The 22,663-nt window shown below is 39.9% G+C and overlaps 2 protein-coding genes across 2 annotated transcripts; both read left to right on the top strand.

Moving 5' to 3' along the window:
* Nucleotides 1-1,865: 1,865 nt before the first annotated feature.
* LOC111202134 (zinc finger MYM-type protein 1-like) lies at nucleotides 1,866-4,237 on the top strand. The gene has a single exon (XM_022694572.2). It carries the CDS (start codon nucleotides 1,904-1,906, stop codon nucleotides 4,235-4,237), a length of 2,334 nt encoding a protein of 777 aa, XP_022550293.2. The 5' UTR covers nucleotides 1,866-1,903.
* A 15,503-nt stretch (nucleotides 4,238-19,740) lies between these two features.
* On the top strand, nucleotides 19,741-21,607 carry LOC125575438 (putative receptor-like protein kinase At3g46340). Its single transcript, XM_048746309.1, has 5 exons — nucleotides 19,741-19,833; nucleotides 19,973-20,099; nucleotides 20,187-20,252; nucleotides 20,389-20,578; nucleotides 20,671-21,607. Exons 1-5 carry the CDS (start codon nucleotides 19,741-19,743, stop codon nucleotides 21,068-21,070), a joined length of 876 nt encoding a protein of 291 aa, XP_048602266.1. The 3' UTR covers nucleotides 21,071-21,607.
* The last annotated feature ends 1,056 nt before the right edge of the window (nucleotides 21,608-22,663 follow it).

The following is a 22,663-nucleotide window of genomic DNA, read 5'->3' as shown; positions in this document are numbered from 1 at the left end:
ATACGCATAAATTTTACCAATCTATAAAAAGCTTGCTCCAAAAGTAGTTTTCCATTTTCACACATAGACCGGTTGGTAGAAGCAAAAGCCATGCACAAATTGCTTTCATTCGTGGACGCTTTCTCTAGGTATATTCAAATTTTGATGAATCCAGATGACCAAGAGAAAATAAGCTTCACTACAGATCGATGGACCTTTTTCTACAAGGTAATTTCCTTCGGCCTCAAGAATGATGGTGCCACATACCAGTGTATTCGATGAACAGCTCAGTACAACGATGAAGGTCTATATAAATGACATGCTTGTTAAGTCATCTAAAGCCGAAGACCATGTAGCCCAACTCCATGGATACTTCACCTTCCTAAAAAATTAGGAATGACACTCAACCCGACCAAATGCTCCTTCGAAATCGCCTCCAGCAAACTAATCGGGTATCTTGTAACCAAATGATGGATCAAATCCAAACCTAAGCAGATCGCGGCCCTCATAAAAACATCATCTCTAGGTCGACAAATGAAGTGCAAAGACTCACTGTAGAGATAGCAGGGTAGGTAGGCAGCTTAACCTTGATCACAGACTCAACAAACTAACTAAAACTTGTCCTCGACTACGCCTTGTCCGTGACCTGGATGCCTGATCTGCCTCCATGGCGTAAAACAAATAAGGACAAGCAACAAATAGTGTTTCCTATATCAAAATTAAATAATATCTTGGTTCGACATCTTAAAGTGCTACCAATCAACTTGAATTAGCTTGCTGATTTGCAGATATTATATCTCTACGACTATCGACATCTTCGCACAACTACTTAGTGGTTTTTATATCTAGACCTACGACAACGTTATTCGAACTCGATTGCTCTGCTCTTAACTTTTTTAACAATTTTTATAAGAGTCATATCATGCCGAAATACCTTTAACTTACCTTTAACAGTTAACTAAAAGGGTAAAAGCCTCCCCATGCAATGTCATAACATTTTCAAAAAAAAAAAAAAAAAAATAGAAGATAGATAGACTAGAATACGAGCTTCATTCTCCTATAGAATGACCTCATCATTATCTGCTGCAGAAGACAGAAGATCATCATGCACAACTGAATCCTCGGAAACCTGTGGGAGATAAAGCTCGCCTAGAGACAGATCCGACACCGCGGCCAGCGTGAACTCGATATCAAAATCAATCTCCTACTCCTTGAGACGCTGAAGCTCGTCAGCTTCCTGGATTTCACCCTACACGATTTTACCGTCTTTGTTTAAGTTGGTCTTTTTAAACCAACTAGAATAATTAGGATTTGATTCTCATAAACCAGTTAAAAATACATTTTTTTTTCATAATCAGAACATGATTTGGATCTTTTAAAAGGAAAGCATGCACGAAATGTAAAGATACCACTTTAAACTTAATAAAACACAGCTTTTGTCTCCAACTTTGTCTCCTTTGGGAGACCATCTTACCCTTTGTTCGCGTGGTGAACATCATCCTTCACACTAAGGAGCAGTGGCGGAGCCACATGCACTAAGATGGGGGCCACTGAACCCAACAAAATTTTGAAAATTAGTACAAGTTATTAAACCCTAAAGCTTTGTGCCCCCGTTCAAAAATGTATTTTGCCCCCGTATGTCTTTAAGCCCACTTGATAATTTAGAGAACAATATTATACTTAAGCCCACTTGATAGTTTTGTGAATTATAGTTTAAAGCCCACTAATTAAAAAGCCTAAAATTAAAACTCTGTGCTCTAGTCTCGTCTCCCTCTCACCTTACGAACGTCTTTTGGTTTTCCAGTTCTCAAACTCATCTGTCATACGAAATTCACTTGTATCCAGCAGTTGGTGAGTCATGAATCTCGTCACTTTTGAAGTATTTATTTTTCTTTTTTATTTAAGTTTGATGTAAACTAATAACATGACACTTTTTTTGTTAGGCAAATCGATGGAAAAATTTCTTAAAAGACCGTTCATACCAACACCTGAAGACAATTTGGATGATTTGCCATGGGATCCAGCTAAAAGAAAAAAAATTACAACATACCATTCAAATCAAAGAGATGAGGTAAGACGCAAGTATCTAGCTAGAGGTCCTTGTAAACCGTATGGTCATAATTTTCCAAAAAAGATGATTGGAAAATCATTGAGACGCTTTAGCCCTGCTTGGTTTGATCAGTATGGTAATTGGCTTGAATATAGCGTATCGACAGACAGAGCTTATTGCTTGTGTTGTTACTTGTTTAGAGATGATATACATAAACAAGGCGGGAATGATACGTTTGTGACGGAAGGTTTTTCTAGTTGGAATAAGTCTGAAAGATTAGCTTCTCATGTGGGTGGTATGAATAGCTTTCACAATATTGCTGTTAAGATGTGTGATTCTTTGATGAAGCAAAACCATTCCATTGCACAAGCTTTTTATAAGCATGATGATGTTGTGAAGAATGAATATCGTCTTCGGTTGAATGCTTCAGTTGATGCTTCTAGATATTTATTGCGACAAGGAATACCATTTCGTGCTCATGATGAATCAGAAGATTCTGGTAATAAAGGAAACTTTTTGGAACTTATAAGATACACGGCAGACCAGAATGAAGCAGTACGTAAGGTTGTTTTGGAGAATGCTCCAAAAAATAACCAAATGACTTCTCCACCGATTCAGAGAGATATTGTGCATTGTTTTGCAGAAGAAGTTGTGAAATCTATTATCGAAGAAGTTGATCATGGCATTTTTGGTCTATTGGTGGATGAATCTGCTGATATTTCTCACAAAGAACAAATGGCTGTTGTGTTACGTTTTGTCGATAAGAATGGAACAATCAAAGAAAGATTTATTGGTGTGGTTCATGTAAAAGAAACTTCTTCTCTGACATTCAAGCTAGCTATTGATGATTTGTTTGCTAAGTATGGATTGAGCTTGAAAAATATAAGGGGTCAAGGTTATGATGGAGCGAGTAATATGAAGGGTGAATTCAATGGTCTCCGGTCTTTGATTTTAAGGAAAAACAGTTCAAGCTATTATGTTCATTGCTTTGCGCATCAACTTCAATTGGTTGTAGTGGCAGTTGCGAAGAAACATTTTGAAGTTGGTGATTTTTTTGATATGATTTCTACATTATTGAATGTAGTTGGAGCTTCTTGCAAACGACAAGATGTGGTTAAAGAAAAATACCGTGAAGAAGTTAAAAAAGGAATTAGCAGTGGTGAAATTAGCACTGGAAAAGGGAAGAATCAAGAGCGTTCTCTTCCAAGGCCATCAAACACTCGCTGGGGTTCTCATCATAAGACATTAGTGCGTTTGGTCGAGTTATTTTCGATTGTTATTGAGGTGCTTGAGTATATCCAGAATGAAGGCTATGATGACCCCAAGAAACGACAAGCATATGGTCTTCTTAAGTACCTTTGTACTTTTGATTTCGTCTTCTATATGCAATTGATGTTGCTTATTTTGGGATTAACAGAGAATTTATCCATGGCTTTGCAAGAAAAAGATCAAGACATTTTGAATGCTGTTTCATTGGTTGGATCAACTAAACGAGAACTACAAAAGCTTGGAGATGATGGATGGGACTCCCTTATGGTTAGAGTTTCTTCTTTTTGTAAGAAACATGATATTGAAATCATCATGATGGAAGACGAGTTTGTTGGTTCAGGGAGTCGAAGAAAGAAAAGCAACATAACCAATTTACATCATTACAAGATCAGTTGCTTCAATGTTATTTTGGATTTGCAGCTCCAAGAGTTCAATGATCGTTTTACTGAGGTAAACACTCAACTCCTTATTTGTATGGCTTTCTTAAGTCCTACAAATTCGTTCAAGTTGTTTGACAAAGAGAAGCTGATGAAATTGGTTGAGTTTTATCCCGATGATTTTAGTTTTTTTGAGCGTTCTTCTCTTGAGCAGCAACTTGACATATACATTGATAATATAAGAGAGGATGGTCGATTTCATAACTTGGAGAGTCTTGGAGATCTTTCTCGTTTGATGGTGGAAACGCGGAAACATCTTGTACATCCTTTAGTTTACAGACTTTTGAAGTTAGCATTAACTTTACCAGTTGCTACGGCAACTGTCGAGAGATGTTTTTCTGCAATGAAGTTTGCGAAGACAGCGTCGCGCAACCGAATTGGAGATCAATTTTTAAGTGATTGTCTTGTTTGCTTTATTGAGAAGGATTTGTTTGCATCGGTAACAAATGAAACAGTGGTGAAAAAGTTTCAAAGCATGGCTGAACGTAGAGTATGTTTGTAATTTTTTTTTAGTAATATTTGTAAGACTATTTCAATTTAAGAAATATTTTGTTTGATATCATATTTTATTTATGCCCCCAATAAAAATATTTCCTGCCTCCGCCACTGCTAAGGAGAGTGATCTCATGTGAATCATATTTGTCACTAAGCAGGGTGATCATGTGCCATAAGAATAGAAAAATATCATTTGAGCGTCCCATAACTTAAGGAGAAGTTAATCTACTTTAAAGGCTCTAGGATTCTCCCCCATACCATCTTCAAGTGATCTTTTGGGACGAGGCTTAAATTTAAGACCTAATCTAGAGGCATCTAGCTCTTTGAGCTACCTTAGGTCGCACCAGGTATCCTTCTCCTTGCTTGCCCGAAAAGCACCTAGTCTCTAAGTGCTTCTTTATGGTCTTTGGCTCTTGATCTTGTAGTTGGCCCAGCTGAGAATACCAATGGATCCTCAATCTGGTCATCAGCCGGCCATAAATGTTATGCCACGCCCATCTTCACTTTGGAATTGATCCACCACCATTTTGGCTCGACTAGATTGTTCATCATAGCATAGTTGAATGGGCAGTCTGTTCTCTTTGGCCCATGCGAAGCTCCAGTCAATAGTCTTTCATTTCCATCATCTAGCTCGAACTCGTTCGAAATGAGTCCTGATCGACTAGACTGATCAGTAGTCGAGTCTTGTCCAATGGTGGCCGCACCAGAAGTTTCAAAGAAGAAACTGCTCTTGGAGGATTACCACGGCCACATTTTGGATACCTTAAGAAAGTAACCAAACCTGAGTCTATGCTACCAAAATACTCTGTCAAAATCTCACCAATAAAAAAATTAAATAAACACCACGCACAACCCTCAAAATCAATCCATCCAAAAGCAAACTCCGCCTCTGACAAGTTGGTCAGCAAGAGGAACCATCATCTTCACAAGAAACAACCGCCATCTCCAAAGTCCCCCACAACATCAGGAACAAACCCCCTAACTGACTCTACAAAACCTTTTATCTAAATCTTTGACTATTTTACGAAATCCTAAGTAGCTTCTTTGTCGTCCTCTAGCAGAGATAACCATTGTTAAAGCCGGTCAAGGAGTTGCTGAGGCCATAGAGGTAACGTAGAGCACTGCCACGTCATAGACCACACCACACGCCGCGTCAAAGACTACACAACACACCACATAGAGGAAGAGATGTGCCACTGGAGAAACAAATTTGCAATTGTTCCGGCATTAAGATCCGAAGCAGAAAAGTATAAAGGAAAGAGAGGAGGCTCTCACGGACCGACAAGAGACACCGGAGACCGGAGAAGACCTTCAGAGCTAGAAAACGATAGAAAACTCTAAAAAGAAAATGAATGGCGCGTGATATATACTTTCACGGAGTTTCTTGAACATAATGTCAGTTTAAAATGATCTAAACCATAATCCACGTTAAATGCAGTGTATGTTATTTTGGATAGTATAGTTCAGACTCAAATATACTTATTTATTTCGAATAGTATAAAATATTTAGCAAAAAATAAGCAATTACAAGATTATATATGTATATTTAATATAATAAACATAAAATTTGGTGCAGAATATGAAAAACAAATTTATATTTTCCATAAGAATTGATAAGTCAAATAAATATAAAACCTTCTTAAACATCCATTGAAAAATAAGAGAGGAAGCATAAAACTTGACGCTCTTTAGACTATCCGCAATGGTGAGACTCATTGGAGTCCTTAACACAAGGGCATTTCGGATTAATTTTGGATATTTTGGATTTTTTAAAAAAAAAAAAAAAAAAAAAAGATGACCATTCACGGGCCGCCACGTAGTCAATGGGACCCGTGAACAGTGTAAGGATCAATCCTTATCAAAGGATTTTAAGGATTCTTTTTTGCACAAACTCTAAGAAAGTGGACTCCACACCCACTAAGAATTCACTTAAGAGCTCCCATTGTAGATGCTCTTAGATATATTTAAAAATCTTAATAAAAATCAACTACCAAAAAAAAAAGTCAACTACCACTCTCTGTCCCTCTCTGATCATTTCATACCTACTGATGGTGGTTGCTATTAAAAACATATAAATTCCGAAATTGATAGGTTCTTTAAAGTAATCAAGACAAGTTGAACATTTTCTTATACAATTTTTCCCACTAGCAAACATATTATACTAAATGTGTTTACACAATTTTATCAGTTGGTCATTTAATTTATTTTTTTGGGTACCAACACATCTATTCACGTTCAGAAGATTGACTTGGTACTTGGTATGGTCTTCTGCTTGAAATGTCGAAAGGTTTTTTCTGCTCATGTATCATCGTTTATAAACTTCATTTATTGTTCAAAACTTTCTTCTTATTGTTTGTAAAATAAGAGAATATGGAGAAATCCCATGGGCTTTCGATGGTTGCACTTATAGTAACATTCGCCATGATTTACTTTGTTCAAGCTCAGCAAGGTATGTAATAATCCACATTTTCATGTTAATGTTAGTATCGTTTTTTTTTCCTACAAGAAAAACACTTGACACTTTTGGTATTCTCGATCATTACAAAGAAAAAAGGAAACTATTTAAGCCCGGTGGATTGGCATAGTCGTTGAAAACGTTTCTGAGATCATATAGATTGTCGAAGGGGTTTACGCTATGAAAAAGAAATATATATATATATTTGGCAGTTCAACCATTGTTGGTTGAACAAAAATGGGTTCAAACCATTTTAAAACCAGACTGATCCGATAGCTGGACCAGGTTCACCCATGAACCGGTCACATAATCGGATTAGGTCTCAAAGCTAGAACTGAATAAAAACTATTAAAATCATCAAAATTCATAAACCATTTATATAAACAAAAAATTAGTTTATATTCACAATTTTTTTATATTTGAAATTTATTTATATTTTAATTATGTATTATATTTACTAACCTTACTTAAAAAATTATATAGTATTAGAATATTTTAGTCTAAATTATTGAACCAGGTTTGATCCGGTCGAACCATATTGAACGGTGATCCAAATATTTTCCGGTTCAGCTTCTCATCCGGTTTTAGAAACACTAAACATGTCAATGAAAATTTTATCCATGTCATCTAACTGTTATCGGATGCATTTCTCTTCTCCGTAGCTTTATTTCTTTATGTGGACATCAATTTTATTAGATTAAGGTTTTTTATGGATTTACCCTGTCATTTGATGGTTACAGAAGCCGCGATTTTCTCCTTACCATATCATTTTTTATATGAACGACCGTGTAATATACCAAATGGATGATGTCTATGTACGTAACATGAGCGTACAATTTTTTTTTTGTTTGGAAAAACATGTGATCTGTTATTATATTGGAATTTCTTCATTAATAATTTAGCTCGTTAATTATTCCATTAACGTAAATTTCAAATGAACATCTATACTTTTTGGCGGCAGCGTATCAACGGTAACTCAGCTCAAATCTAAAGATTTAGGCTAAATCTTTAGAGACCTGACTTCTTGAATCGAAGAATTTAATCAAATTCGATGCAAGGCTCTCGTATTGATGACATAATCGAATCAATGCAAGGCTTTAGAGAAAACTCTAGTTTATTAACTTCCAAAAACTAATCATCAAAGCCAACTTACAAAACTCTTATATAAGTCTTACAGATGGTTTAGAATAACCTAAGTCTCTTAAAAATGGAAAATCTAATAAAAGGAAATAGGAAATCTTTTAAAAGCCGAAAATAGGAAAACAATTGCTTGGCGGTGAAGGTATCATGATGCTGCATCAGGTCCCCCGGGGTGAGAAAGATTCGACCCCGAATCGTGGATGGCGTCCGGAGGAACATAACGCGACAAGTACTTCACGCTAAACACATCAGACGTCGTAATGTCAGCCAGTAATTGCAGACGGTAGGCGTTATCATTGATGCGTTCAAGTACTTGAAGAGGACCAATCTTCTTTGCTTTAAGCTTGTTGTAGGCATGAGCTGGCATCCTGTCTCTCGTGAGAAATACCCATACAAGATCACCGACTTCAAACACAAGACGCCTGCGATGAACATCAGCTGCAGCTTTATATTTCGAAGCTGAATCTTCCAAATTCGTGACCACCTGTCCATGAACCTTAAGTATATCGTCAATTAAGTCATCAGCCCCACCATGAAGGCGTACGCGATCAGGGAGAGTAGCAAGGTCAAGTGGCCCACGCGGGACAACAGCATAGATAACTTGGAACGGGCTAAACCCAGAGCTACGGTTAAGTGCACGATTGTGTGCAAACTCTGCTTGAGGCAGTTTAGAATCCCATGACTTTATAGAATCGCCGACTAAGCAACGAAGTAAGTTTTCCAAAGATCGATTAGTAACTTCAGTTTGACCATCCGTTTGAGGATGATACGCCGAACTCATGTCAAGAGTAGTTCCAAGCATCTTCCACAAAGAACGTCAAAAATGTCCCAAAAAACGAGAGTCACGATCAGAGACTATGGACGTTGGTAATCCATGTAAACGGTCGACTTCCCGAAAGAATAGGGTAGCAACTTGGAGAGCATCAGTAGTCCGCTTACAAGGAATGAATTGAACCATCTTAGAAAAACGATCAACCACCACAAAGATCGAATTGAAACTCTTTTGAGTACGCGGAAGTCCCATCATAAAGTCCATACTAATGTCTGACCATGGCTGTGTTGGTACAGGCAGAGGCAAGTAAAGACCAGCGTTGGTAGCATGACCCTTTGACGATTGGCATGTAATACACCGTTCCACATACCGTTCAACGTCACGGCGTAAAGATGGCCAGAAATAAGAAGTGGAGACGAGGTGTAAAGTTCTATCACGCCCAAGATGACCTTCATTATGTATCTCAGAGATAAGCTTGAGTCTAAGGCTCGAATCCGGAATGCATAAATGTTCCCCACGAAAAAGGAAGCCATCGTGAAGTGTATAATCACGCGAGAGGCCAGACTGAACTTCAGCCATAATTCGACCAAAGAAGATATCCGATGGGTAAAGATCAGCAAACGTTCCCAAGCCTGGAACAGAGACATGAAGAACAGTCAGCAAGTTATGGCGTCGACTCAAGGCATCCGCTACGCGGTTGGAAAGACCTGAAGTATGCTTGATCACAAAAGTAAATTGCTGTAAGTAAGCAACCCATGCAGCATGTCTTGCAGAAACTTTATCCTGGCTGCTAAGATGCTTGAGTTCATCGTGGTATGTAAAAAGAACAAACTCCTTATGAAAAAGGTAATGTCGCCAATGCTTTATAGATTTCACCACTGCATAGAACTCGATGTCATAAGTACTATAACGCATGCGAGCACCACTGATCTTCTCGCTGAAGAAGGCTATAGGACGACCACGCTGACTTAGAACCGCACCAATCCCCGTTTTAGAGGCATCACAATGAAGCTCAAAAACTTGAGAAAAATCTGGAAGAGCAAGAATCGGCGCAGAACTGGGCTTTGTTTTGATTGCCTCAAAGGCCATATCAGCCTCGGCAGTCCAAACAAACTGACCTTCTCGACGAATACAATCAGTTAAGGGCGCCATTAAGCTACTGAACTGTGCAACAAACCGTCGATAAAAAGATGCCAGGCCGTGGAAGCTGCGCGTCTCAGTTAGCGGTGACGGAGTTGGCCATGTTTTAATTGCTTCCACTTTGCTGGGATCCACGGCTAGCCTACTTGCAGAGACGATATAACCAAGGAAGTGAACCTGAGAAGAACCGAACTCGCACTTCTTCTTGGTGGCAAACAATTTATCACGACGGAGCACAAGGAGAACCTCGCGCAAGTGGTCCAGATGCTCGGCCAGAGTCATGCTGAAGATTAAAATATCATCAAAATAGACAACCACGAACTTCCCTATAAAAGGGCGCAGAGCTTGATTCATGAATCGTATAAACGTGCTTGGCGCATTTGATAACCCAAAGGTCATCACAAGCCATTCAAAAAGTCCTTCACGAGTTTTAAACGCCGTTTTCCATTCATCTCCTAGACGAATCCTGATTTGGTGATAGCCACTCTTTAGATCGAGTTTTGAGAACACGGACGCAGCTCCAATTTGATCTAATAAATCATCAAGGCGAGGGATTGGGAATCTGTAACGAACTGTTATTTTGTTGATAGCGCGACTGTCAACACACATTCGCCAAGAACCATCCTTCTTAGGTATTAACAATGCGAGAACTGCGCAGGGGCTTAGACTTTCTCGTAAGAAACCCTTGACGACGAGTTCTTCCACTTGTCTTCGGAGTTCTTCGTGTTCATTAGGACTCATGCGATAATGAGCTCTGTTCGGGAGTGCTGCATCTGGAACTAGATCAATGCGATGTTGAATATCACGGAGAGGAGGAAGTCCAGATGGCAAGTCATCGGGAAAGACATCTTGAAATTCGTCAAGTAAAGCTGTAAACGCGCTAGGGACTGATGGAAGTGTCGTTGGTGGCTCTGCTGCTAACAGAATGAACACAAATCCTTCTTCCCGAAGTGTAGCTTCAAACGGTCTGCGTTGCAGAATTAACGCGGGTGAGGATGGTAAGCTCAGTTTCTCTGGTAACGACGGCTGGAGAGTAAAATTGCGGTTTTGAAATCGAAAACTGTATTGAGGTAGCCATCATGTTGAATGCGACGATCGAATATCCATGGTCGGCCAAGAAGCATATGGCAAGCATCCATGGGCGCAACATCACAGTGAATTTGATCTTTATAAGAATCACCAACCGAGAATGAGATCAACGCACGACGAGTGATCAGTAAATCTGTCTTTTTGTCTAGCCATGCAAGCTTGTAAGGATGAGGGTGAAGTTCTGTAGGCCAGCTAAGTTTGTTCACAACATCCTCAGCCACCACGTTTTCACTACTACCAGAGTCAATAATGAACTTGCAGACCTTTCCTCCAATGGTACACTTAGAATGAAAAAGATTTTTGCGTTGAGGATTCTCATTGACGCTATGAGGAGCAAGACAAACTCGGCGAAGCATTAATGCGGTACCAGTGTCCGCTGTTAGTACTTCAGTATCGTCGACGACGTCGGGAATTTCTTCATCATAAACGACTTCAACATCGTTACATGCTGTGTCGAGAAGAAGACCACGACGGTTCCGGGTAGGGCAGTTCGCCTGTCGATGGCCAATTTCTCCACAAGAAAAGCATCGAAGGGAACTTGGGTGTGTCTGTCGAGTATCAAGTGGTACAATGGACGTCTCTGTTTTAGCAGAGGATGTATCATCACTTGCGACTGGAGCTGTTGGTAACGGAGTGGTACGAACGAGACGAGATGACGTCCAGGACAAGCTACCCGTTTTTGTTTGAGCTTCAATTGTGACTGCTTGTTGATGAGCTTCCGCCAGTGTTAGCGGGTTGAACAAGTTGATTGTATGCTGAATCTGTTGTTGGAGACCGGCAGTGAACCGCGCGACAAGTTGACGTTCACAATTTTGTATGTCGACACGAGTCAGGAGTAAGAAAAATTCCATAGAATAATCAGCAACAGAACGCGGTCCTTGACGAATATTATGTAGACGTTGGAACATAGTCTGATCATAATTATACGGCAGGAATGTTTTCTTCAGCTTTGACTTCAATTTATCCCATGAAACGATTTTTGGCTTGCCGAGACGAGATCGTGTTGCTTTCAGTTGCGTCCACCATGCCGCTGCTCTGTTTCGAAACCGCATGGTTAGAACAGGAACACATCTATCCATTGGGACTCTTTTGAATTCGAGAATTTCTTCAACCGTAACAATCCAATCAAGTAGTTCTTCAGCGGAGGAGTTGCCATGGAATTCAGAGATTTCTGTTTTAAATCCTTTTTCCCATTGAAAACCATCATCAGCTCCTAAGGCAGCACCTTGTGCCAGTGCATGGTTATGACGGAGAGGGGCAAAGGGGTTGTCAGCAACAAGGTTCTCCTCCCTGTCGTCTTCTCCATATGTTTCTTCATCTTGGTCGTTGGCCTGGTTACCAACAGGGGGTGGCGGTGCGTTGCGTTGAACGCCGAGGTTCTGGAGGGCGGCGGTGATGGTGCGCATCTGCGCTTGAAGCTCGGTGATAGCTTCTCGGGTAGCTTCTGCTTCGGTTTGAACAGGGGCGCGACGTGTCCTAGCCATTGTGAATACGGAAGGAGCGTAGCAAAGCTCTGATACCAACTTGGCGCAGCGTATCAACGGTAACTCAGCTCAAATCTAAATATTTAGGTTAAACTTCTTGAATCGAATAATTTAATCAAATTCGATGCAAGGCTCTCGTATTGATGACAGAATCGAATTAATGCAAGGCTTTAGAGAAAACTCTAGTTTATTAACTTCCAAAAACTAATCATCAAAGCCAACTTACAAAACCCTTATATAAGTCTTAGAGACGGTTTAGAATAACCTAAGTCTCTTAAAAATAGAAAATCTAATAAAAGGAAATCATAGATAGAAGAGGAAATCTTTTAAAAGCCGAAAATAGAAAAACAATTGCTTGGCGGTGAAGGTATCATGATGCTGCATCACTTTTATAAGTAGATTCAACAAACATAATACGTTAAATTCACACAGTTTTAACGGTACATTTTTGCTACTTTAAATACAAGTTGTCTGGAATTTGATTTAACGAATAGGGTTTTACCTTAAACAGGGTTCATCAGCTTGGATTGCGGGTTATTCCCGAATGAACAGTCTCCTTATACCGAGTCTGCAACTGGATTACAGTACTCATCAGATTCAAACTTTATCCAAACTGGAAAAATTTCTAGGATTCAGAGAAGTCTCGAGGAAAATCACTTAAAGCCTCAAAGAACGGTTAGATACTTTCCAGAGGAGATGCGCAACTGTTACAATATTACTGTGAAGCAGGGAACCAACTATTTGATCAGAGTTAGAGCAATATATGGGAACTACGATGGTCTAAATCATTATCCTATGTTTGACTTGTACATTGGCCCTAATTACTGGGTAACAATAGACACTCAAAATAATGTACGGAAGGAGATCTTTCACATCCCTAGGTCAAACATTTTGGACTAGTGTCTTGTCAAGACAGGCACCTCTACGCCATTTATATCGGCCATCGAAATAAGGCCACTTCGAAATAACACTTACATCACCACATCAGGATCGTTGAAGTTGTTTTCACGTTTTTATCTTAGCAATTCAGAAGACGTTCTAAGGTGAGTCTGCTTTGTTTAAGATGATCCAAGTCTTTTTTAATTTGTGAGACGTTGGTTATAAATTTATTTCGCAAAGAACAGGTACGAGGAGGATGTCTATGATAGAATGTGGAATTCATACAATCAGTCAGACTGGACGCAGATATCAACCAGTCTTACGGTGAACACTAATTCCAATAGTTTCCGTCTTCCTTAAGATACTCTCAAAACCGCTGCAACACCTGAGAATGCGAGTGGAGGCATTGATAGATATTGAGTTTCCTGAATTCCCAACTGATAAAATTTACATTTACCTCCATTTTGCTGAGGTTGAAGTCTTGCGGGCCAACGAGACTAGAGAGTTCAACATTTCTTTAAATGGAGTGTCCATTAACGACTCTTACAGGCCTTTATATCTGCAGTCCGAAACGATGCACAATCAGTCTCCAGTTACATGTGAAAACAGAAACTGTATCATAAAGCTGACAAGAACGGGAAAGTCTACACACCCACCACTGCTTAACGCTGTGGAAGGTTTTGGGGTTGCCGATTTTCGACAGTCTGAAACAGACGCAAATGATGGTACGTAAATAAATGGTGAAATGCATGACTATATTGTATTCCAGTTTGCTAAAGATGATATCGTTCGAATTTGTGGCAGTGACTGCTATTAAGAATATCGGAACCGCTTATGGATTGAGTATAATTTCATGGCAAGGTGATCCATGTGTCCCTCGTGGGTTTTTGTGGGACGGCCTAAATTGTAGTGATACGGAAGGGTCTACACCGCCAAGAATCACCTCCTTGTGAGATATCTATAACCATCATTTTTAACTAAATATTTCACTTGTTTCAATGGGTATCTCAACACATAAACAGAAACTTGTCTTCAAGAGGGCTAACGGGAACCATAGAAACTGGAATTCAAAAGCTAACCCATCTGGAAAACTTGTAAGTATGATCATTGTTGCCTTAAAGCACATAAATTTCAATGCATTTTGATCTCTTCCAAATTTCAGGGACTTGTCAAATAACAGCTTGACTGGAGTAATTCCAGAATTCCTAGCTAGTATGAAATCATTGCTGATCATGTAAGTTTTTAGACTTTATTGGTCGTATTAATAGTCCTAAGTATAATTTTCACCAATGTATTAATATTTTTTTTTTTCTTTTAATAGAAATTTGACCAAGACCAATCTGAATATTTCAATTCCACAAGCTCTTCGCAATAGAGAAAGGAAGGACTAAAGTTAATGTAAGAAAATAAATCCATTCACGTGCACATTTCATTCGACAGTTTATTTCCTTTGTGCATGCATAGTCATATATATGCAATCAATACTCTTTTTTTTTTGTAGTGTTGATGGTAATGAGATAAATCAATTATGAAGCCCAGTAACGCAGACACCATTCAAGCCCATATGATCTCAAGACATATGGAGCCCAAGCCTGCAATACATAAGAGACAAACCACTACAGAAGTCATAATGGTAAAGAGGATGAATAGAGGAAAAAGCATAAACGTTGGCGACAAGAGTATGGTTTAGACACCTCACCTGCAGCTCAGCAATAGGTTTGGAGCGCTAGAGGATCAGACCGACTGAGCTGGCAGCTTGACGAATCAGAGCAAAGCATCTAGACTGTTCTTACCTCTGTATAAATAAGAGAAGAGATACATTGTAACCTGCAAGTTATGAAAGCATAATAAAGAGAAATAGCAAAGTTTATAAAGTTTTTGTCTTTACCTTCATGGTATCAAAGCTTCAGGGATTAGAACCTGCGGCTTAGTCATGGATGGAAACCAAAGTTTGGTCATTGATGGAATCCAGAGTCACGTTCCTCTTACAGCTCTTACGATTACTCAAGTTGTGACCTTGAAGCTCAAAGAAGGCAACTACCTCTTATGGAAGCTTCAATTCGAGCAGTTCTTGTCAAGTCAGATGCTTTTGGGCTACGTCACCGGTGCACAACCAAGACCACCTGAGACAACAACCGTGCGTGATGGTGATGCAGTCACTGAAGCAGCAAACCCGGAGTTTAAGAAGTGGATGCAAAAAGACCAGTTGATTCTGGCCTGGATCTATGGTACGCTCACAGAAGATGCGCTCAAATCAGTCTATGGACTCCATTCTTCTCAGGAGGTTTGGCTCGCTCTAGCCAAAAAGTACAACAGAGTCTCAGCCACAAAAAGACTAGATCTCCAGAGAAGGGTTCAAACAACGGTCAAGGGAACCAAAACCATGACTGATTACCTCTCGGAGATCAAATCTCTGGGAGATCAAATCTCTGGGAGATCAAATCTCTGGGAGATCAAATCTCTCTGAGATCAAATCTCTCTGTGGCAAATATGGTCACTCCCCCAACAAGTGCTACAGACGTTTTGACTTGAGTTTCGCTATGGACGTTCCACAACCACAGGCCAACATTCTCACCTCTACTCATCACGCAGAAGCAGAGTGGTTTCCAGACAGTGGATCCTCACATCACGTTACCAGCTCTGCTCAGCACCTCGACTCAGCTCAGGAATACACATGAACTGATCAGGTTATGGTTGGAAATGGTGATTTCTTGCCTATCACGCATGTCGGTTCTGCATCCATTCCCACCCAGACAGGTATCTTACCTTTGCTTAATGTTCTTGTCTGTCCTAAGATTGCTAAGTCACTATTGTCAGTTTCCAAGCTCACCGATGATTACCCTTGTTCTATCACTTTTGACTCAACAACTGTTTGTGTTCTGGATAAGGAAACTAACAAGGTTCTCAGTCAGGGAAGCAAAGCTAAAGGACTTTATAAGTTGGATGATCCTCAGTTCATGTCGTTCTACTCTTCAAGACAGCAAAGTTCGAGTGATGTGGTATGGCATAAGCGGCTGGGGCATTCTAATGATCAAATAAAGGCCATCCAAGTAAACAAGACCTTCAAGAATATGTGTGAATCATGTCAGTTTGGCAAGACATGTAAACTTCCTTTTTCTAGTTCAGATTTCAGATCCAGTAGAGTGCTTGAGAGAATACATTCTGATGTTTGGGGTCCTGCACCTGTTGTGTCAGTTCAGGGTTTCAGATTCTATGTTGTATTCATTGACAATTATTCAAGGTTCTGCTGGTTTTATCCTATGAAATCAAAGTCTGATGTGTTCTCTATCTTCAAAGCATTTCAACTTCAAGTAGAAACACAATATGAACAGAAAATAAAGATTTTTCAATCAGACGGTGGAGGCGAGTTTGTAAATCAACATTTAGCTCAACACTTTGCTAATTGTGGAATCAAACACATCATGTCTTGTCCTCACACTCCGGAGCAGAATGGTCTTGCGGAACGGAGACACAGACATATAACGGAGTTGGGGATGTCTATGCTGTTTCAGAGTCATCTTCCTACTACACTTTGGGTTGAAGCTTTGTTCACTGCATCATTCTTGAGCAAGCTTCTTCCCACCTCGGTTAATGACAGAATGCAGAGTCCTTATGAGTTGCTCAATGGAACAGCACCGGTGTATACCGCTCTTCGAGTCTTTGGATGCGCTTGTTACCCTTATCTCAGGCCATACTCGCACAATAAAGTTGATCCTAAATCTCTTCTTTGTGTCTTCCTTGGCTACAATGAGAAATACAAGGGTTGCAGATGTTATCACCCTCCAACAGGAAGAGTCTATATAAATAGACATGTATTGTTCGATGAAGGGAGGCTACCTTACAAGGATGTCTATCAACACTTGTTACCTGCAGCGACAACACCCTTAAGCTCAGCTTGGCGTTTGCAGAGCAAGACTTTGGTTCCTCCACCATCCGAAGGCTCTAGTTCTTCAACTACTACTGACAAATAAGTTGAAGAAAATCAGCCTATTATGAGACTTCATGTCATTCAACCTCAAGCGATACCTGAAGTTCACAACAATGCAGCTCAGGCTCAACCGCCAACAGATTTTAATGCATCAGATTCCAGCAAGGATCGCCTATCTCTACTGCTGCTACCCCACCAGGCTCTCCGAATGTGCAAGATCAGCAACCACTACAACCTCAGGCTGTACAGACAATGCTCACCGAACGGTCACAAGAGCTAAGGCAGGTATCATAAAGCCTAATCCAAGATACGCCCTGCTTGCTGTTAAAGGCATTCCAGAAGTCCCAAAGACAGTACATGAAGCCTTAAATCACCCGGGTTGGAACGGTGCTATGAAAGACGAGATGGACAATTGTGAAGAAACTCAGACATGGTCATTGGTTCCTCCTCCATCAGACGTCAATCTTCTTGGTTGCAGATGGGTTCACAGAGTTAAGCTCAATGCAGATGGAACATTTTCAAAGTATAGATCAAGAGTTGTGGCTAAAGGCAATGAACAGGAGGAAGGAGTGGACTTTCTAGAGACTTACAGTCATGTGGTACGTACAGCCACAGTCCGAATGATTCTTCATCTAGGTTTTATTGAAAGATGGGATATTAAGCAGCTTGATGTCAAGAATGCTTTCTTGCATGGAGACCTTACTGAGGAAGTATATATGAGACAGCCTCCTGGAAGATCAAAAGCATCCTGAGTATGTTTGCAAACTTCACAAAGCAATATACGGACTCAAACAAGCTCCCCGTGCTTGGTTTGACAAGTTCAGCTCTTTTCTAATCGAGTTTGGTTTCATCTGCAACGCTAGTGATCCATCTCTCTTTGTCTGTCAGAAGAAGACCAGTATCATCTTCCTTCTTTTGTATGTTGATGATATGCTGATAACAGGAAATGACCAGCCTCTCATCCAGCAGTTGCTTAAAAGCCTGAGCAAGTAGTTTAGGATGAAAGAAAGATATGGGGCCTCTGAGTTACTTTCTTGGCTGCAAGATCAGTTTACCTCTACTAACCTGTTCTTGAATCAAGAAAAGTATGCAACTGATCTTCTCCAAGCAGCAGGGATGTTAGATTGTGCTCCAATGCCAACTCCACTTCCTCTTCAGCTTGATAGAGTCCCGCATCAGGACGAGTACTTCTCTAATCCCACTTACTTCCATAGCCTCGCGGGTAAGCTCCAATACCTCACTCTCACAAGACCTGATATCCAATTTGATGTAAATCTGGTCTGTCAGAAGATGCACAAGCCCACACTCTCAAACTTTCATCTCCTTCAACGAGTCCTGCGGTACATTAAAGGAACCTTGAAGATGGGGTTAACACTTGAGTCTGATACAGATTCGCAATGAGAGCATATTGCGACAGTGATTGGGCTGGTTGTCAGGATACAAGGAGATCAACTGGTGGCTTCTGCGCTTTCTTGGGAACAAATCTGATATTGTGGTCTGCAAAGAGGCAAGATTCAGTTGCAAGATCATCTACTGAGGCAGAATACAGAACTTTATCTGATACAGCTGCAGAACTTGAATGGATCAGTCTCATGTTGAAGAGCATCGGTGTTCCTCATCCTGAACCAGCTGAGATCTATTGTGATAATATCTCTGCTGTTCACCTGACAGCAAATCCTGTCCTTCATCGCAAGTCCAAGCACTTTGCCACACATTACCACTTTGCTAGAGAGAAGTGGCAAAGGGAACTCTTCTGGAGAAACACATACCTGCAGCTCAGCAACTAGCGGATATCTTTACCAAGTCTCTGCCTCAACACAGCTTCTCCAACTTGCGTTTCAAACTCGGAGTTGACTTTCCACCCACCTCGAGTTTGCGCGGGGGTATGAAGCCCAGTAACGCAGACACCATTCAAGCCCATATGATCTCAAGACATATGGAGCCCAAGCCTGCAATACAGAAGAGACAAACAACTACAGAAGTCATAACGGTAAAGAGGATGGATAAAGGCAAAAGCATAAACGTTGGCGACAAGAGTACGGTTAAGACACCTCACCTGCAGCTCAGTAATAGGTTTGGAGCGCTAGAGGATCAGACCGACTGAGCTGGCAGCTTGACGAATCAGAGCAAAGGATCTAGACTGTTCTTATCTCTGTATAAATAAGAGAAGAGATACATTGTAACCTGCAAGTTATGAAAGCATAATAAAGAGAAATATCAAAGTTTATAAAGTTTCTCTCTTTACCTTCATCAATGTCTACCTGGTTCATGTGTCCAAAAGAAGAAATTTCCGGTGATGATTGCTGCATTGGTAGCTTCAGCTGTGGTGGTGGGGATCGTATTGGTACTATTTTTCATTTTTGTGTTAAAAAGGAAAAAGACATCAAGTCATGTAGAAGGTACCTTGCCAATACAATTGATCAAATTAACAAACTATTATATATATGAAAGAGGCCTATGCCTTAATAAGGTGTCATAGATAATTGACATTCTTTTTTACTATTTTTTGATGCACAACTATTATCCCTTTAGAACACCATGGGCGAATTTCACACCCACTAGTATTTCTGAGGCAAAAATCGAGACACAAAAGCGAAGGTATAGTCATGCGGAAGTTATGGAAATGACAAACAACTTCAAAAGAGCTTTAAGTGAAGGAGGGTTTGGCGTGGTCTATCATGGTTACTTGAACGGTTCCCAACCAGTAGCTGTTAAAGTATTTTCTGAGTCATCATCACAAGGATATAAACACTTGAAAGCAGAGGTACAAAATGCTTGAAATCTTCAAAAATTTAAATTTTCTCAAAAATAGTCAATGTGTAACCAATGTGTAATTTTACATTTTTCGTATGCAGGTTGAACTTCTTTTGAGGGTTCACCACATAAATTTGGTTAACCTTGTTGGGTATTGTGATGAACGAGATCATTTGGCTCTCATATATGAATACATGTGCAATGGAGACTTAAAAGATCATTTGTCAGGTAGAACATATATGTATAATCATTATTTTAATTTCTTAATTATTAAAAAGATTCATATGATGACTGATTTAGAGGCTCCATATATAGGAAAACGTGGTGGCTCTGTTTTGAGTTGGACTACTCGATTAAGAATAGCTGTCGACGCTGCACTAGGTTCGTAAAAACTCTGTTCCATTTCAGTCGGGTGCTTTTGTCATTACAAAACATTTCCTTACATCATTACACATAAGTGATTCACATACAAGTGTAGAGATGGTCAATCCTAAAAATTATTTTCTAAGATTCATAGGATTGGAATACTTACATATTGGATGCCAACCATCAATGGTACACAGAGATGTAAAATGTACGAACATATTATTAGGCGAGCAGTTCTCAGGCAAAATTGCAGATTTTGGTCTTTCAAGATCTTTCCAACTCGGAGATGAATCCCATGTTTCAACGGTTGTTGCTGGTACTCCAGGATATCTTGACCCCGAGTAAGTATTATCCTTAGAATTATTTGGACCATCACCTTGGATCCTTGACACATGTATCTTACTCTAGGTTTTTTTTCTGCTAGATATTACAGAACTGGTCGTTTGGCAGAAATAAGTGACGTCTATAGTTTTGGGATTGTATTATTAGAGATAATCACAAGCCAACGTGTGATTGACCAAACTCGCGAAAAGCCTCACATAACGGAATGGATGGGCTTTATGCTTAATAGAGGAGATATAACCAGAATCATGGATCCTAAACTTCATGGAGATTTCAACTCTCTTTCTGTCTGGAGAGCAATTGAATTGGGTATGTTGTGTGCAAACCCTTCTTCAGAAAAACGACCAAACATGTCCCAAGTTGTTATCGAACTAAAAGAGTGTCTTGCTTCTGAAAATACTATCAATAGTAAGAATCAAGACGAAAACTCTAATAGTTCCTTTGAAATGAGCATGAGCTTTGATACCAAGGCTGTCCCTAGTGCAAGATAACATTTGCAGAAAGCCTTGTGTTCTGCTGATCATGTATTTCTCCTCGCCATATTTTTCTCTTGTCAAATGCCCTGCTGATCTCGTGCTTCAGTTAATAACTAAACATGAGATGAAATATATAACCTCTGTTCTGCTGATCTAGTACTCTCTCATATATGAATTTGTTGTTTGTAATTTGCACAGTTAGCGTCCACATTTGTGCGCTATTTTTTCTTGAAACTAATATGAGTATCAATAGCAGTAAGGATATTAACTTGATCGACTAATTTGCCAAACTATTGGGAGTCTCTGAGGTGCAATGGTCTCTGCTGACTTCAAACTGCACACATGAGGCTACAACTAGCTGAGTTTAGAAGTCGGAACCCATCAAAGTTATATCTTGTTTCATTGTAAGAAAATTTTAGAAACATAAGAACCTGTCCAAATTAAACATTAGTTTTGCCCTTATTATATTTACCTACATGAAACAACACATGGATTTTTTTGCCACAAATGCTCACCATAATGTGCATGGTCAAACTTCTCAATGGAGCTGAAGGAGATAGAGGCCTTACGACACAGATTTCACACCTTCAGACACTACAAGAAAACAGCGGTTTACCGAGGGAAAAAATCGTCGGTATGTCGTCGGAATAACGCTATTCCGACGACATACCGACGAAAAAAGTCCTCGGAAATAACTCCTCGGAAATTCATCTTTCCTCGGAAATCCCTCGGAAATTTCCGACGGAATTCCGAAGAAACTCTATTTCCTCGGAATTTCCGAGGACCACAAGTTCGTTGGAAATTCCTCGGAATATTCCGAGGAAGATGTCGTCGGAATATTCCGAGGGATAAACCACTACAAGAAAACATCAAGGATTCTGAGGGAAAAAATCGTCGGAATTTCGTCGGAATATCGTTATTCCGACGAAATTCCGACGAAACACGTCGTCGGAAATAATTCCTCGGAATTTCTTTTTTCCTCGGAAATCCCTAGGAATTTTCCGACGGAATTCCGAGGAAATAAATTTCCGAGGAAATTCCGAGGATCCCTTGTTTGTCGGAAATGTCCTCGGAATATACCGAGGGAGAACTTCGTCGGGATAATTCATCGGAAGTTCATCGATCGATGCGTGTTTGGACATATATACATCGATCGATAGGAGTATACCGACGGACTTTTTCCTCGGTTTATTCCGAGGAACAGTTCACTCGGTATATTCCGAGGGATCCGTTCCTCGGAATTTTCCGAGGGAGCTGTCCCTCGGAAAATTCCGAGGGAAATGTCCCTCGCTATATTTTTTTTAAAAAACGGATCGATCGATGCGGTTTTCTTCAAAAACGCATCGATCGATCTAGTGAAAAATATAATTAATTTCCTCGGAATGTAAAAAATATTAATTTTTTTGAAAAAATAAAATTTCTGAAATTTAAATTCGAAAATATGAAATTAAAAGTAAAATTGAAATCATATTAATTAATATTCAAAGTTTCACAAATAAAAATAAAACATTCCGAGATTGGGGGAAAAAAAAAACTACGGGTCTAGCACGTCCGGGAACACCTCGTTCGGGTACATCCTCTGCATCATCTCCATCATTTGCTGGTTCA

The sequence above is a fragment of the Brassica napus genome, chromosome C1, assembly GCF_020379485.1.
Source record: "Brassica napus cultivar Da-Ae chromosome C1, Da-Ae, whole genome shotgun sequence".
In the NCBI taxonomy this organism is placed as follows: Eukaryota; Viridiplantae; Streptophyta; class Magnoliopsida; order Brassicales; family Brassicaceae; genus Brassica; species Brassica napus.
Note: the sequence above shows the minus strand (reverse complement) of the source record. Positions and strands in the feature narration are given on the sequence as shown.

Excerpts from the sequence above, each read along its gene's own strand:
- LOC125575438 (XM_048746309.1), top strand. The coding sequence starts at position 19,741 with ATGACAAACAACTTCAAAAGAGCTTTAAGTGAAGGAGGGTTTGGCGTG. Across the intron at positions 20,100-20,186 it reads CTTAAAAGATCATTTGTCAG|GAAAACGTGGTGGCTCTGTT; the intron begins GTAGAACATATA and ends CTCCATATATAG. Across the intron at positions 20,579-20,670 it reads CCAGGATATCTTGACCCCGA|AACTGGTCGTTTGGCAGAAA; the intron begins GTAAGTATTATC and ends TAGATATTACAG.
- LOC111202134 (XM_022694572.2), top strand. The coding sequence starts at position 1,904 with ATGACACTTTTTTTGTTAGGCAAATCGATGGAAAAATTTCTTAAAAGA.